This window comes from Haliotis rubra, unplaced genomic scaffold (genome assembly GCF_003918875.1).
Source record: "Haliotis rubra isolate DU_JTF1 unplaced genomic scaffold, ASM391887v1 Scf512, whole genome shotgun sequence".
Lineage (NCBI taxonomy): Eukaryota > Metazoa > Mollusca > Gastropoda > Lepetellida > Haliotidae > Haliotis > Haliotis rubra.
Genome location: NW_025767205.1, coordinates 117,847 through 136,688, shown reverse-complemented (window position 1 = coordinate 136,688; position 18,842 = coordinate 117,847). Strand labels below are relative to the sequence as shown.

General features: G+C 37.4%; 1 protein-coding gene across 1 annotated transcript; it reads right to left on the bottom strand.

The window, feature by feature from the left end:
• Window positions 1-238: 238 nt before the first annotated feature.
• On the bottom strand, window positions 239-15,353 carry LOC124292310 (cell death abnormality protein 1-like). Its single transcript, XM_046729383.1, has 5 exons — window positions 14,576-15,353; window positions 13,744-13,800; window positions 12,962-13,471; window positions 3,022-3,451; window positions 239-275 (listed from the first exon to the last, which is right to left on the bottom strand). The coding sequence occupies exons 1-4, from the start codon at window positions 14,610-14,612 to the stop codon at window positions 3,030-3,032; spliced, it is 1,026 nt and encodes a 341-aa protein (XP_046585339.1). The 5' UTR covers window positions 14,613-15,353; the 3' UTR covers window positions 239-275; window positions 3,022-3,029.
• Window positions 15,354-18,842: the final 3,489 nt, after the last annotated feature.

The following is an 18,842-nucleotide window of genomic DNA, read 5'->3' as shown; positions in this document are numbered from 1 at the left end:
CAAACAACTCCTGTAAACAGTCTTTAACATCTTCAACAATCTAGATGCGAAATATACACATTTACTTGAATACCAACACACAATCGCTACGGCAGACAGTGCTGATCGCGATTTTGATGAACCCGAAAGCTTGAACTACACTTACTCTCTACACTTTATACTTTACAGTTTATGTCTGTAACTGAAAAATGTCCACTTACCTAAGTCGGATACATATCAGGAACAGGCAGAATAATAGCCAATAGGGATATCATCATCAAAACTGGTCACTATTACTGAAAAAAAAATGATTAGGGTGTTGTTTAATCATACAAACGCATTTGGCACGTTCACACATTGTGATACGTTTTTGTCGCACTATTATTCAGCTGCATTCGACATCCAAACGGAAGAATGGGGACATACATCGGGAGATGAAGCATAATGAAATCTCACGACGAGATGGTGGCTGTTCCGTTTCTGCGATTTCACCCCGCCGCGACAGATACCAACTTTAGCGTTTTCAATGAATGATAGTTTCTTAAACAACTTTTTGGGTGGAGTCCGGAAAATTTTCAAATATAAGAAAGCTGCTGGGTATTAGTAAATGATAAACATGTGTACTATTTATATTTATGTGGCAATTTTGTACAATGATAAAATGTGCAATTCATCGGTCCGTTTCTAACTCAAACGGACTGTAATGGTCGTCAATGTGCCAACATGCATCAGGACACTTTTGTTTGACTGCTTCTTCTAGTCTATCCGGGTCTGTGTGATGAACCAAACCATGCGTTATATTGTACGGATGATACTATTATACATGTACTACAATGTACAAATGTACAGACATGTCCTTGTTGTTTAGATAAGTACATCTCTTCTACGTAAACTCGACAAACGTTTACACAAACGTCCAAATGCGTGATAGGGCTATGATAAAGACTTTTACCTGATTGTCTTTTGTCAATAGATAATACAAACAACCGAAATGTATTGATATAGAAATGTTATAGAAATGTAAGTTCACAAAAGTTTATAAAAGTCAACAGAGATTGCAGCTACAATAACTGCCTTTCATTGAAACAACTAAGTTTGCGGCCACGGATTCCTTTATAAATAAATACTTCAGTGGCACCGAATTACTAAACGCTCGTAAACTGTCGAGTGCTTGACATGCTATAAAATGATGCATGATTAGCGTTACCTTCCCTGTTTGTTCAGAAACATGACAAACTTGAGGTTTGAGGCCTAACCTGTCTCAGCTTGCATTGATGGGATACTTGAAACCACCGATTTTCACTGCTCCGATTTTAAGAACATAACACGATAGTTTCAATAATGACAATTCTGACTTTTATGAGTGCTTGCTCTCATATTTTACGCTATGTTACTCTTCTGCTGCCACCTTTGCCCATTGTATTGCTATTTTACAGTATAAAGCTTATTATTTGTGCGGTGATTAAATGGTATCATGATGCAGTTTCGTCCCTAACAATTTCTTGGTTCATCTTTAATGATTTGTAAAGATTTAGATAAACACTGCTGGTTTGCGGTGGAAACAGTTTGACACTTTTCTAAATAGAAATATACGTCACATGGCAAAGGCAAATATCAAATAAGAAAAGCACCCCATAGTCTGTTTTACAGGGAGTTGATTAAGATTTAAAATTAAGTAAAACATGAAGTGAAATCTCTACGTGACGACTTCGAGTGACTGCGAAACCATGAGGACTCCATTAAACAGTAGGTGCAGAATGCAGTGGAAATCCATCAATAGTCGTTTGTTTCTATTATATGACGTATTCCTTCTGCTGTTTGCTGATGAGGTTATTCTCATGCCCGACAATGTCAAGGGTTTACATCCACTGTCGAGCTGAGTATTAATATGCCGAAATCAACATTAATGTGTTCAGAAGAGATTACTGTTTACCTTGCATTCAGTATTTATGTACAGGAATAAGCACTATAATGGCACTTGGAGAATGCAGCAGATATCCTCTGTTAAACGTATCAAATACTGGTTAAAACATATTTTCACCCCACGCCCATATGCGATGTTATACAACTTAGATGTTGTAGAAAGACTTAAACGGAGTTCAGATGTGATATGTTTAGGATTTCTATGCATGAGCTTTTGATTGGGGTTGGTTGTACAGATGTATTTAACCTTTAAACAACATGTAAAATATATGTATTACCAGGTTGGGTCACTCCTACACTCAACCAGCACTCGTTATGATACTATTGTAAATCTAAAAGTCATTCTAGGCTAAGAATTTTTATTATATATCAAAACCAAAAGAGTAAGTTATTATATATACAAAGAGTAGTTCTTTTTCTACCTTTCATTTCAATGAACTACAGTCTTTCCGTAAAGTTGCTCTAACTTGTATACATATATATATATATATATTACATTGATTGATTATACAGATTTATACATCTATGTTATCATTAGCCACGTGGATGGATGTTGTGCTAAACAGTTATTCATTTTTGTGAGAAAGGAACTCTTTCCATAATTATGAAAATTGAAATTGTGCGACTCCGACGGTTGCTTTCAAACAGAAACTTTCGAACATATAGTCATGATCATAGTCATAGACTTAATGACAATCAAATGAAGTCAGATCAGACACATTCCCATCAAACCACTTTGTCTAGTGATACTGTTGATTTGTTACCTCAGCAAGTAGATGGTAGGGACGCAGGATAAATACAGATAAAAAACCCTTACTACTACAGTCATAATGCCATTTGACGTACATTCGTTACACTGCATCTATAAAGTCGTTACATTACATCTACAAAGTTGTAATATGTACAAAACGTCTTAATGCTTTTCATTGAAACTTAAGACATAAGACAACCATATATTTTCCTTAAAGGTCTAACGCATATTTTCAACGGTTATAATCCAAATAGTGAAACATTTTGTCTTTGGAGTGAAGTCAGCAAGGAAGCCCCAAAGATTAATCAATGTGCACATTCAATGGAACAGACACAAAATATCTCTAAACATCGAGATGGCATACTTACTAATCGTTTCATTTCGACAAATATGAACACTCACTTTTTTCGAAGTCATTGTCCTCGCACATGAGTCCTGTGTATCTGTTGCAAGCCTTGTACCTTTCTCGACACTCTCGGATACATTCATCACCATATCTTCCATCAGTACATACTGTATCGGAGCATGTACCTGCCTGGTTACATCGGCATTCATGGCACTGTTCTTGACATGCGATGTTACAGAATATTCCATATAGATTATCCTTGCACTTCGTGCAGTTTCCCACAAGGCGTTCACATGTTTGGCAGTTTTCTGGACATGGAATTCTACAACTCGTACCCCAAAATCCCTCAACACAACCTGCAGCACATACGGTTGTAACAGATTGTGTTCGGGTGCAGTTGTCATTGATACAGTTAATGAGTTTACCAGTGCACATGTGATAGCCTTCGAGTTCTGAAATTGTAAACAAATACTTACTGGTTAGTGAAGCAGAATACGACAATGGAAATAGGAAACATCCTGTTCCTAAAAGGGATACACTGTCCAAGAAAGATGAGATATTTATCAATAAGATTCTTTATTTCAAATTCCTGTTTGCCAATTATGAACTCATAAGCAAGGAACGCTCGGAGTGAGTTATCTTTAATTGTTGTCAAATTTTAGATACGGGACTGTTATTTTTCAGATAAATTAGCATTGCAACGGCTTGTTAGTTATGGTGGGGAAAGTCCGATCTCTGTGTTAATATATTTTCCTGAATATAAAACAAGGTTATGGTAACACATAACACTGTCAAACATAAGTATTTCTCAGAAGTGATATAGGGTGACGAGACGGGAAAGTATGAGTTATCTTCACCTGACTGGAAAATGAAAACCAAACACCTGATTATCATAACAGCTTTGCAACAGTTATTCAAGTGCGTTGTAGTTTGATTTTACTTTACAGAGACGATGGTTACGCGATGCATGCTTTCTTTTGCTTGCAGTCGAAGGTATATATCCATGTTTGTAAGGTCAAGGTTTCCCGCTTTCTAAACATCAAAACAATGATACGTTAAAGATGTCAAGTCGTTAACTGGAACTCATGATGTCTGACATATACTTCCCTTCAAAAGTTTACACTCATTTACAACACTCACTATTTGTTATGTATATACATACGGTTAAATCGAAGATTGATTACTTCACTAACTTGGGGGAACCAACTGCAAACCTTATGGAACTGAACTGCACGAGGATCATGCATCAAATTCCAGAGAAGCATGTGCAAATATCGTGCATGTGAACAGCTGCAATGTGGTGTAAAGGTTTGTTAAGAATTCGCCAATTTCACTGATTTTCATCATTTACTGAACTCATGACAATAATCTTTTCAACGTTACAAATTTGTTTTACAATACATCAGTTCATGTGTGAACAGTGCCTTTAAACAATATGGCATATTTTGGAAAATTTAGTCAAGAACAGTTGCCTGAAGTAAGCGGCTACATTTACACTAGTGAGTCTAAACTTTTGATGATTTGCGGTACTTTAAATATATATTTATTTACGTCGTTAGAAGTTCCAGTTCTCCAACTGTACAACCAAGACCACACACCTTAAGTATTACAATTACGGTAGCCTTCTGAGTCCAGTACATTCATGTAGGAAGATGCTCAAAATGTTATAGTTGTGTAGTGAGGTGGCTTGAAGTGGGGATAAACGTCGCGTTCAAGACTGATGCACCGTTATGACGACATTTCTTAGTTTATGTGCGTGTGTGCGTGAGTATGTTTTTGTGTCTCAGCCAACTGATATCCAATGACAATTAGACATAGTTAGTTACTTACATAGTTTGTTTTTTAACGCCAAACTCAGCAATATGCCAGTTTTCACAGTGGCGGTGGTCTGTAATTTATCTGGACCAAACAATCCAGTGATCAACATCTTGAGCATCGATCTACGCATTTGGGATACGGTGGCATGTGACAACGAAGTCAGCGAGCGAGCAGCGACTACCCGATCCCGTTAGTCGCCTCATGCGACAAGCATGGTTGCTCAAGGACAATTTTAACCAGGATCTTCAAATATTTATGTACATAAAGTATAAGAGAACATTTGAAATCTAGGACATGAAGTGTACAATTTTGCCACGTTTCCATTTGAAAACAACAAATCAACTCGGTTTCATAGCTTTCTACACAATTTGAACAAACATCTGGATGTTACCATTGCCTCTAGTCACTCGGAAGTTCCATGTTTGGAGACCATGGTAAAACAGTGGACGTAACCTTGAAAGAGATATATACTATAAATCAATACATACTAAGCAATATCCATATTTCATTTTTTTTCACCCGAATGATACAAAATAAGCATTCCATATAATTTAGAAGACATGTTTACGTGATGCGTCAAATATGTCTAAAAGGCATTGAATTCGTATCGACACTCCCGTGGATCCATACACGATTTTACTTGCAGAAGATGGAATAAATAAAACAAGAGCCACAGGCAGAAAGACACGATTAAAACACCGTTATAAGCAAACATTAAGACTATCAATTTGGCCTATGTGTCTACATAGAACCCAAAAGAATCAGGAACCTTTCTTAACCTTAGACAAAATGTTCCCATTTTAAATGCTGATGTTATAATGAATCGAATTATGGCCAGTGTAACAATGACAAAAATTAAACGAGTGGTAACACAAAGTACAGTCAGCAAAATTGCTCGAGTGTCTTCGAGTTTATTGACTTTTTCTATAAGCGCCAGATTGCCAAAAGGGAAACTAAAATTAAAAATGATAGTTTCCATATTTTATCTTATCATTTTGAACTACTTCCTTCTGGACGCCGCTATCGATTTCCTTCCCTCAAAAGAGAGCTCGACAGTCTTTCATACCATCCAGTATTCGTTTATCAAACAAATGTTTTGAATCATCATTATGTGATAACTACTGGAATTATTCAGCCTCTTTACCTATGTGGTTAATTGTATTGTGTATGATACTGTACAGTTTGTGTAACCAGCATTCATTTTGTGCATGGAATGATTGTGTATATAGTTTGTGTTTATATACTCATGCCAATAATAGTTGTCACCCCCCGCCTATTAATAAAATTGAAGGGGGTGACAACCATTATTGGCATGGGTATATTTATTTTGAGACCGTTTTGGTGCAAAAAGGATTTCCTCTGGGATAATAAAGTTACATGTTCTCTATCTTATCTTAAAACAGATATTAACTCGTGTTACATTCGACTAATGTATTACGTCTACACTATTCAGGGTATCAAAATGTAACCAGGGACATTTTCGAACTTGTAAATAGATAGTTATTGATGTTTAAAACGTATAAGCAGGAAAGAACATTCTAATCTGGACTACTCAGGAAAATTATTATTTATGTTATTATATGCCAAGGGTGTCATAAGATCTGCAAAGTGAACGTTGTACGAGAATTCCGTTCGAGGCAGCACTGGAACTACCCACGATTATTTACTTACACGGATATGTAGAATATTAACTAGCCTATCCGATGATATAAATGCCATTACAAATACTCAGGCGGTTTGAAAAGTAGACATTGTGAAATATTGTCCACAATTTTGCTATGCAAAACAAAACCCAGTAAAATTCTATCGTACACCGAAAGGTCAGGCTCACTGACTATCCCAACAGACCGATCCAATATGTCAATCAAATTTTCGTGCATGCGTCAATTTTAGCCAATCAGCAGGCCGGACCCGCTTTGTGGATTTGTCAGACTTATTTCCGGGGTCAAACGATGCCTCCGAAGCGATGTGCATCGAATAATGACATTCACACTCGCTGTATCTATTACATTTGCTGCGATTTGATGTTTACGTTTAACAAAACCATTACGGTCAAGACAAAAGATTTGAGGCGGATCAAGGAATGCGATAGGCCTCACGATCAGTTAAATGTCGGCAAAATTATTACCAATAGATGACATCAAAAGTAGCAGTTTTAGACTTTGCAAGTGTTATAGACACGGACAATTGTTTTTGCTTAACGTTTTTAAGTCTATACTGGGCATTGAGTTGGTACGAAATAAGACAGGCGAGAAAACCGTTACACAAAGTAAACAAATCTGACAGCGATCAGATTTCGGTCAGGCTCGACCGAAATAGCAAACCATGTTACATTAAAGAACAATGTGGTGGATATTGTTGCCTTCGCTCTTAGATATTCTTAAATTTGTCACTCATTTTAGGAATTCTTAAAGTTTCAAAAGCACAATCTGAAGGCTTCCTGTATCTGTTAATAGTGCAAAATATTCGAGGAGTATTTTTGTTCTATTCAAACGGAAATATAGCAGTTGTTAGCAGTTGCCTATCACGCAATATCCAAATATCAAAATTAAATCAAATGCGTGTCTATAAAACCATGCCTTAAATATTGCAGAATTTCTATAAAGAGATGGGACCTTGAATTGAATTAACTTACTCCATGTGGATCGGAGAGACGAAAACTATATGAGAAGAATCGTGACTTTCTGGAATATTGGACGGTATTTTTAGAGGTGTATTTCTTAACTATGAGAACATAATTTGTTTTGAAATTTTGTTACAACATAATTTTTTTACATGTATGGGGAGGTACATCGGTACATTTTAGGAGTAATAACATAACTGTCAATGATAGCAAGGTATGTTTTAAGAATCTTGCGTCCTTTTAGTAAACGTGGAAAGGTATTAAAAACATAGTAATCTAATCAATTATAAATAATTACTTAATTGACTGTCATATGTGATTTTAAGGCAGAAATAGGCAAACAAACACTCTATACATATCATTACAGAACAATAACTTGGTACTAACTTAGTTTGTTGGCTCCTGCTTAAGGTTCCCATTGGTGTTATAAATAATATATTTACAACCAGAGAATTTGAAAAAACAAAGGCTACGTTTTGGTCACACCCTGGTCAGGCATTATTCAGTCTTGGAACATAATAACTAACAAACTTCTCAGTTGACTATTCATGTAACTGGAATGAATATTGAAACATATATTCAACCCAGATTTGAAGTAATACTTCTTACAAATCATGAGCTTTTGAGGAGGTTACCAGTATTTGAAGACTAAGCTAAAGTAGTGTTTATTAAGATTTTGGTTTTGGACAAATTGTTCAAGGTTTGTTGATAGTTAATTAGAAAACGAGCTTCATATTAAATTGCCCACTGCTGTGAGTCAGGAGTCGAGTAGAGTGAGTATAGTTTTACATTGCCGCATCCTCAGCAATATTCTTCAGCCATATGCTTGCGGCGGTCTGTCGCCAATAATCAAGAGTTTGGACCAGACAATCCAGTGATCAACAGCATGAGCATCGATCTGCGCAATTGGGAACCGATGACATGTGTCAACCAAGTCAGCGAAACTGACCACCCGATCCCGTTAGTCGCCTCTTACGACAAGATAGTCGCCGTTTTATGGCAAGCACATGGGTTGCTGAAGACCTATTCTACCCCGGATCTTCACGGGTCTGCCCACTGGTTTGCAGGACGTGAACGCTTCAGGACATTTTCGTGTGTGTTTTCCTAAACATTTGTCCTGACTTTTACCAAATTTTGAAACAACTTTAATATATTTTTAATGACACTAGTAAGTATCTCAGAAAAGAAAATAGATCAAAATTAGTGTTATGCCCCTAAGGGATATGGTCTCAGAGATAATAAAACAAAGATTACCATTGTTTAAGAAGCAATAATGTCAATATGTAATTATTTCAATAGTAGTTAGCAGTTAAATATCTCTGAAGAAAAAGAAGTATATTTGTATTTTATGTAACATTCTATTTCAATCCTAGTTAATTGTTTGGATAACTCTAGATCTTCTGTTCAAAGAGTTTGCATCACAGGTTTCCTATTTCTCGAAGATGGGTCAGTGTACAGGTGCAGACTGTATCTTGGATCTCCTTTGTGTTATGGTGGTGTGACATACCTGTACATAAATACTGGCAGTTCATGGAGTCCAGAATTGTGGGAGGATAAATAAATTAGGACTTCACAACAAAGTACACATAGAAAAATAAATTGGACAGGATGAATGAAAAAGTGGATTCAGTGTCATTTTAGGATGGTGTACAGATTTTGAAGAGGGAAATATTACTGAGAATTGCTGCAGATTAGCTGCTGAATATTTGCTTCTGAGTATGTCCAGATACATCCATGGAAACATACTGTTTTCAAGCCCAATCACCTTCTCCAGATTCCCAAATAAGATCAAATAGGTTATGCTGTGATTGATTTGTTTACATTAATATATACAGACATATAAGGTGGACGAAGAAGTAGACGGGAAATATTTTTTCCACTTTGTTCATTAAAAGGTAGTAACCCATGTTTTCACATTACTGATTTAACTAATTTTGAAAAACGGATGAATAAATAAAGGAGCCACGCGCAGTGTTAACAATCTATTTATAGATACCGAATCAATCTGCAACTTGCTCATGTGGTTGTGTTCACGGTTTATATAAAATTACGATGGGATGTTTTGAGAGAGAAAACAAACAACATAATTCAGTTACCCTTCCCCTGCTAATATTTTAGTCGGACGTGAATTGGCAGATAGAATATTTGGTTCGAAAGAAAATACGCTTCCCACTACGGCAGCAGCTGGTCGAGAAGATTTTTCATCGGGCATGTAACTCATTTTCACTCGCCAATTACAATACGTCAACTAAACTATATTATAAATAAAATACGTATAACTTTCCTCTTTAAATATCATTCATAAACGACGGATACCAAAGTACCACAAGCAGAATTCATCAACAACGTTCACAATCACGTACGTTTCGCCTGCGGTGACGCCATTGTGATTAGTGAGTGGTTGTTCCCCCTAACGTCAAAAACGAAGTGGGCGGGGCTTATCGGCCGGGACTGGATCGGTCTGTTGCGTAGATCGCTGCACATGCTGTTGATCTCTGGATTGTCTTGTCCAGACTCGATTATTTACAGACCCCCGTCATACCGGTATATTGCTGAGTGGGGCGTTAAACAACAAACCAACAAAACAAATAAATACTGCCTTTATATCTGAACGACATGACAATGTAGGAAATGGATTTGTGTGCTTATGTATAACGTCTTATCATCTAATGGAGGGTGTTATCGGTGCAATAAAGCAACATGATAAACTTGGTATCCAAATCTGATAACTATGCAAATTAGGTCAATCCACGAACTACTTTCTCAAAACTCCATATATGCCATGCGAATACTAAAACGTTAACATTCCATTGATGATGTCGTCGCGAGTTTACATTGCGTGGACGAGTTTGTAAACAAACATGGCTCCCCCCACTATCGAAATTGGTGATTCTGTAAGAATTGATGACGGAGGTTCTGGAGTCGTTACTGCAGTAATTGACTTTGGAAAACACGAAACGGAGAATTTCCTTCAAATTGTAGGTACGGACTATGAGGAACGAGTGACAGGCTATCGTCTAAGAAATCTACCAACCAAGGATTTCGATCTATCGATCACAACAAAGAAGACGACGAATCGATTAAGTCAGGTATCAGAAACTGACATTGATGAGGTGATTACCCGCAATGAAAATAGAAACACTACCAAGAAAACCCTGCCTGACTTTGTTGTTCTTTTTAGACAGAAAGATCTTATTTTAAGCATGAGTTATGTTTGTACTGTATTATGGACTAGTCTCAACCATATGCCGTCCTCATGAACGACCTTCACCTTTGTATACCGCTAAGTATTCTTACGCGAATGCTCGATTCTCTTCATATATAATTTCACGTACGATTTTCTTCTTTTTTAGAGTAAGTTTAAGAATGACATTATATGATAAACAGATTATTAACCGAGTGTGAAAATCATATATTATGAATACAATTTGTATTATGCCAGCATTTGGAGAGCATAATACATATTTTAAATTCCGAATATATGATATTAATGATACAGAAACACACTCGGTTAATAATCTCTATATATATTCAATGTATCAAATGACTTGCCATAAATGACAAAAAGTGATTTTCCTCTCTGACGTCACATACGACAGAGGTATAAAAATGTATCAAAACAAGGTGGCATAACTGCGCAATGCTTAACACTTGGTCACATGGAGAAAATTTGCTGTAGATAAGAACAGCCATTATAAATATTTGAAAAAATATTTAATGTATTAATTTCAATAGAGTATTCAATTCTACAGCAAATGTACACAGTTACATTTCATAAAAAGTCGAAAGTACCGTTTGACTGACATTGAATTACAGTCTGAACTTTTGCACAAATCAACAAGGCGTTTTTTTCTGCAAAATGTCATCAGATGTTGAGTCAATAGTGAGTATGACCACCACTGGCTCCAATACAGGCCAAAACATCGACGTCGGCGTGATCTGTTGCCATTCCTGTAGGAGACATTGTTCCAGTTGTTGAGCGGTGCCAGGCGGCGCTTGTAGTGTTATGATTTATTGATCCAGTTTCTCAGTCTTGCTGTGTGAGGCCTTGCGTTATTGTGTTGGTAGCAAATGCAATTGTTGCTTGATAAATGGCAATACAGCTAGTCGCAAACCATCATCTCTGTATCTTCGAGCATTCAGGCTGCCATCTCGTTCCGAGATCGCCACAGATCTGTTCCCACACCATCACGTTATCGGCTCAAAATGGTCGGGCTTGCTCGACTGTAAACACGATCCCGGACGTCATTACAGTACTACTCTCGTCGTTGAACATCACACGTTGCCAATCACGCATTTGCCAAGTCGAACTCGCCTGGTCCATGTCAATCGATGACCTCGGATGCACTCCGCAGTAGGGTCGACATGCTCGAATACCACCGGTCACCGGTACACCGTATGTCGACTGACACGGAGTCCTGGCGCCGTTACAAAACGATTGTCCGGATGTGGCGTTCATCACTGGGCGTTGTCACATGTGGTCGACCACTCGTAAGCCTGTTTGACGTATTGTCTGTTTGTCTTAGTCGTTGCATCAGTCTGATGACAGTTGCTCGGGCGCAGCCGAAGGCAATGACAATGTGGTTAGCCCGTATGCACTTCGTGTATACTGTATATAATTTTGTGATGTACTTTATCAGAAACATTCTGACTATCTGCGTATTGGTATTTGTTTTCGGGGTCAATCATGGCGTCACGCAGCACGGAAACTTTGACAATTTCGTTTGTATTTATCAAATCATTGTACTGTATCTACTTTTCATTCCCTATATATTCCCACGAATCACTTTGTTTACATTCCGAACACGTGATTGCTTACGAGCAGAGCGTTCGTTGTCATATCCAATATATTTCTTTGATTTCATCTGGACACTTGATTTTGGTTACCATTTGTTATTTGATTCTAAAATGTATGAGTAATTCAGTGATGTACTTGTCGAAACTGAGTGTGAATCATACGCGATGCAAAGGTCGTCTCATCACTGGCCTTCGCGAAACGTGATGTTGTAAATTCTATTCTATATGAAGGTAAGCTCAATTCGGTGTTTGTGTTCTTGTATTTTCCAAAATATTCTAGCCAATTCAAGATTTATCGGCAACGTTTCAGAATTACCTTTGGTGATTTGACGAAAAACGGATATCTGTGATCATGACCATGCTGTTTTAGAAATTCAGTCCTCCGAGTAATTATCCGACTTTTACACTTCACAATGTACACCAAATAACGCTGTGAATCGCGATTTTGTAATGTGTAAAAAATGATATCAATTTTGAAAGCTCATTTTCAATAAACAGGAAAAAGGAAATTTTCCGCAGAATTTAAAACAGTGTAGTGTGCGTGATACGTTTTGGATTTTATTCGACTTCAAAGTGAGGGCTAAAAAGGAGGGGCATATACACCATAGTCCAGAGGGTTAATGCTGAGGGCTATGCACATTAACAAGATTACAATTAACATTAACAATCCTTAAACATGTGTTGGCCTTCAATATACATCGATGAAATGCTCTTATGTACTCACCGTGATCCGTTGGACTATCGTTTGAACAACCAGGTATGCGCGTTTCCTGCAGCTGAACTTCTGCAAGACCATATTTATTGCATCCCAATTCACAGTTCATTCCATAGAAGCCATCTTTACATGTTATACACTCCCCATCGATTTTGCCACATTTCAGGAACGTTTGGTTGCATTGTTTCCTACAGTTGGACCCGTACCATCTATCCTGGCATGTTGGGCTAAAGCAGCTTCCATGTTTATTACAACGAAATCCGTGGCACATAGCGTCACATGTAATGTTACAGTATTGCCCATATACATCACCTGAACATATAAAGCATGTTCCATCATATCGGTTACACGCCTCACAGTGTTCAGGACACGGAATTCGACATTCGGTTCCCCAGAAACCTCTTACACAACCCTTGGCACACTCAGTTCTTCCAGCCGCTGTCCTGGTGCAGTTTCCGTGTAGACAGTTGCCGTATTTGTCCTTCGGACACGGGCCCTGTGCATGTGCAGGAACAGACACTGGAACAGAAACATGGGTGTTAAGGCCGTAAAACGGTGGTTCAGCTGCAGTTTGAAACAGGAGAGGGAACATTCATCTCTGATTACAGGTTTATGACCACGTGACGAGAATCTTTGAGGGCATCATTGTACTTTTGATAAAAGACCAAGAATTCAAGAATGTTGTATCTGATGTTTTCGATAAACGGTAACTTATTTGTTTGATGTTTGGACCTAGTCCCGTAGTCTTTTACGTTTTCAAATAAAACCAAATATGGAAGAGTCAGGCTTACGCTGTAGAATGACAAACATAAGCAGACACATTATTGTGCGCGCCGGAAATCCCGTTTCTGAAACAAAATTAAATCAGTTAGTGTAATATAATACATGAATGGAATATTGGCAATGGGCTCAAGTACACGCATAGTTGTTAAATATGATTTTTCATTTGCATCCACGTTCAACGGGTAACATAGCGTAGTTCCAGGCGATGCATCAGGCAGCCAATACGAGAATAAAAAGCTCTCCACAAGGCTGTATGACAAAAGATTTGATTTCAACTTTCCTTTCAAGTCGAGCAGTATTCCAACACCTCCAGCCTCTGGCGTTTACAATCGAGCATGCTACTTTCACAAATATTTCAAAGAGCGTCATACCACTCTTGCTCAGAAGTTTTTGATCAAGGATACAACATTCAAGGTCCCAGTAAAGCCTTCAAAGTGTACGACAATTCAAATTTTGATGCACCAGTGACAAAAATGATGTTCGATGGAATTCCCTATTTTGACTTGTGCCATACGTTCCCGAATTATTTCAGATGGATAGTTGACAAGCTCTTTGCATAATGTAATTTTGTATAATGTATATAAGTATCAGTTTAGTTTAGCTGAAAAAAACTTGATTGCTGGGCACTAAAAGTCAAAACTTTATTGTTTACTTATGGTTCTGGACAGGTGTTGTCAACGTGCAGCAGTTTCTAATTGAATTTTAACAGAGATGTATTGATACTGACGTTCAAAATTGGGTTTCAGACCTTCTTAAATATTCCAAACTTGAGTTATACAGACAAAATAAGTTACAGTTTTCTGAAGAATATTATTTTAGAGTGTCATAGGAAAATCTTACTGCATTGCATTGTGTAAGTTCCGCTTGCTCCAACCATTATCTAATGATTGAGTAGGGAATACGTCTCAAACTTTGACCGCAAAGATCGTCTTTGCTCTTTCTGTGTTAGACCTACTATTGAACCCGAATTACATTTCTGCCTTGAATGTCCATTTTATCACGACCTGCAATCAGATCTCTTGCAAGAATTTTATTATGTTTTTCCATCGTACATTAAGCTTATCTCATTATTCTCAGAAAAAAACAATGTTATCATAACTAATCTTGTGAAATATATTTTTTTTAGCTGAGAAGAAACGAAACAAATATTTTGCATCGTGTTGATGCTATCAATGTCCATTATATGTAATACTGCATTAAACACAACACCTGTATATGAGAATGTTATGGCGCTTCGTCAACGTATTGTAGCACTAACTTACATGTATAATGGGCCGGTGGTCCCTTTATCGAAATATGCACACACATATGTGTACGACGAGTGCCACCGGTGGGGCAGGATACGCTCACCTGGTATTGATAGTGACTCACAAACACATGCTTGGTCGACGTAGATCATGGTGTCAGTCACTGGATTGTCCAATTGTTTATAGAGACCGTGTCGTACAGCTGTGATACTGCTGGATGCAGGGTCAGTCAGAATTGTAAATCGATTGTGCTTTAAGCAGAGATATTTTTCGAATGTGGAAAGGGTTTTGCCGTTTCTCTTTACACACATTTTGTGTTCAGTGCATCCTTGTAATTTCAATATAGTGAGTGAGTGAGTTAATATTTAACGTCACATCGGCAATATTGCAGACATATCGTGACGAAAACAAGCCATGCAATAAAAAGTAGAAACATTTTGAAGATTAAAACCTGTCGACGATGGAGAGTAAACAGACTAGAGAATCACAGTTATAAATATAAAACTAGCGAAAAGTTATTCCAATTAAAGAAGACAATACAATATAAAATACGGGCTATAGATCGCCAACAACCGAACGTAGATCGCCATACTAAGGCCCATGGGGAGTTACATTACTTTTGCTACCTGCATGGACCCTAGCTGGATTTACACCATCCCTTCAGCCATTGGCGTTGATGCTGAAATTTAGCCATACATTAAAAACACAAAAAATACTACGATTAAAAACTTGGTACACTTAAACTGACTTGAAATGTTTTGGGACTTACGTACAATAATTTTACGCTACTTCAATCCCCTTTGAGGGTACAGCCACTAACAATCTCAGTTACTAATTCAAACTACCAATAATAAAATATATATCTATTTACAAATCACTTAACAAATCTAATTCTTTTAAAAATGCAATAATTAAATGAGAACTGACATTATTAAAAAGATCCTTCATAGTGTTTACTTTGATATAGTTATCCCTTGTGATGGAATATTCAATGCAGTCAAGCAAGACATGCTTGACTGTGATTTTTTCATCGCAAGGGATGCAAAACGGTGGATCTTCGCCTTTCAATAAATATTCATGAGTATATCTAGTATGGCCAATGCGACATCGCCGCATAACGACCTCTTCAAATCTGGACTGACAACCCAAGTAAGTGTAACCAATGTAGGGTTTTATTGCATGTAATTTTTTAATACCTACTTGGGTGTCCCACCTCTTCTACATCAGATCACGGATGTAGGTTCTAATGCTAGCTTTGTAATCAGAATATGGGATAAGAAGTGGTGTCACAGACTTGTTGAGGGCTGCCTTAGCAGCAAGATGAGCCATGGTGTTCCCAGAAATGCCAACGTGGCTGGGTAACCAACAAAAGACGATGTCGCATTGGCCAGTAGCAAGTTCATTGTACAATTCAATAATTTCTAATAAAATTGGATGTTTGCAAGAAAGATTTTTAATAGCCTGAAGACACGAAAGAGAATCTGAAAAGATGATATATTGTTTATATTTACGGTGTTTATTAATATATTTAAGAGCTGTTAGTATTGCGTTTGCTTCTGCTGTGAAAATTGAACTGTCATTTGGTATTCTGGAATATATTGTTTTGGACCCAATGACAGTGGCACAAGCAACCGCGCCACCATCCTTGGACCCATCTGTAAATAAGGATTTGTATGTATTATATTTACTTTTTAATTGATTATATTCTTGTTTATATAGTAAGTCATTAGTTTCTGATTTTTAAAATTTCGTGAGTGTTAGGTCGACTTGTTGCCTAACCAATTGCCAAGGAGAAGAAAGAAGACGGGAATGAGATATATTTTCCAGCTCAATGCCGGCAGCAGTAATGAAATGCTTAATCCTGAGCCCAAGAGGCGGAACAAAAAATCTTCTTCTACAAATCCTCATAAAGAGGATTAAAGATGCAGTGAAATGCAGGATTAGACTCGTTAGAATATAGTTTGGTAATAAACTGTAATGATAGTTTGGTTCATAGATGGTTCATCTGCCTCGACGTAGAGACTGTCAACAGGAGATGTTCTGAATGACCCAAGACAAAGTCTCAGACCTTTGTGGTGGACAGAATCTAATAGTTTTAGAAAACTCGAGTGCCTTCATGCATTTAGTTTTTAAGGATTTAATATGCGAAAGAAAGGTTGAATGGGAGTCGAAAATCAGACCTAAGAACTTGGCCTCTTTTACAACCTTGATGGGAGTGCCATTTAAAACAGCTCTGGGTCGTTATGTGGTCGTTTACGGCAGAAATGTATGCAATTAGTTTTTGATTGACAAAACTTTAAGCCATTTTCAAGACACCATTTATGTGTTTTATTTAAACACAACTGCAGTTGCCGTTCAATAGTATGCATATTCTTACCGCGACAAGAAATGTTAAAATCATCCACAAAAAGTAATCCATCAATTGAATCATTTAAAACCTTGGATAATCTGATAATCTGTTGATCTTAATGCTAAATAAAGTGACAGACAAAATACTGCCTTGGGGGACACCCTGATCCTGATTATAATGGTCAGACAGGGTTGAACCCACTCGGACTTGAAATTGCCTGTCTTTTAAAAACTGTGATATAAAAAGTGGCAAACGGCCTCTCAAACCAAAATCATGTAAATCCTTCAAAATGCCATGCATCCAGTTCGTATCATTAGCTTTCTCAAGATCAAAGAAAATTGATACAGCATGTTGTTTATTTACTATAGCATTTTTAACAAAGGATTCCAAACGTACCAAATGATCAATGGTACTACGATGTTTCCTGAAAACACATTGAATATTGGTTATAAGGTTATTGGTTTCAAGATACCGTGTTAATCTATCGTTTACCATTCGTTCTATCGTTTACCATTCGTTCCATGGTTTTACAGACACAACTCGTTAAAGAGATTGGTCTGTAATTAGACGGATCAGTATGATCCCGGCCAGGCTTTGGTATAGGGACTATTATGGCTTTACGCCACGAAGTTGTGAAATTCCCTGAAGTCCATATTACATCAAAAATATTTAGAAGAGTCTCCAAAGATGATTCCGGTAAATGCTTCAAGAGCTGATAGTGTATATTATCAGCTCCTGTTGCTGTATCATGAGCTTGCTCAAAGGCAGTATGTAGCTCATGTAATGAAAATAATTCATTATAGTCTTCGCCATTGTCTGAGTTAAAATGTTTTCTCTTCTTCTCCTGTTGTTTCTGATATTGTTGAAATTCAGGGACGTAATTCGACGAAGAAGAGTGTTTGGCGAGAGTTTCACCAAGCTTATTGGCAATGTCAGACTTACCAGTTAATATATTGTCACCATCCTTCAGATGGTGAACAGTAGATTTGGAACCTTTGCCCTTAATTCCTTGGATCATGTTCCACACCTTTGAAATTGGTGTGCGGGAATTTATCTTGGAAACATATTTCCTCCAAGACTGACGCTTATTCTGCTTAAATGCGCGTCGAGCCTTGGCATTTAAAATTTTAACTTTATCTAAATTATGGACAGTAGGATGTCGGCGAAAATACTTCTCAGCTTTCTTCCTACTCTTTGTGGCCTGTTTACAGTCATTAGTAAACCATGGTTTACGAACATGCGGAATTGCAGAGGACTTAGGTATAGTTTGATCAGCAATGTCATTGAGGAGATCACAAAACAATTGTATAGGATCTTCGCTGTTCGCAAATACTTCATGTGTTAAGTGTTCAGCACACAAAGCTTCATATAATCACCAATCAGCCCTGGTGAGGTTCCTTCTTGATGAAGGGGGATCATCACCAGGGTTAATTGTTTTGAGAATCGTGGGGAAGTGATCACTACCACATGGGTCATCATGAACCATCCTGTTAAATTCATTATATAAGAT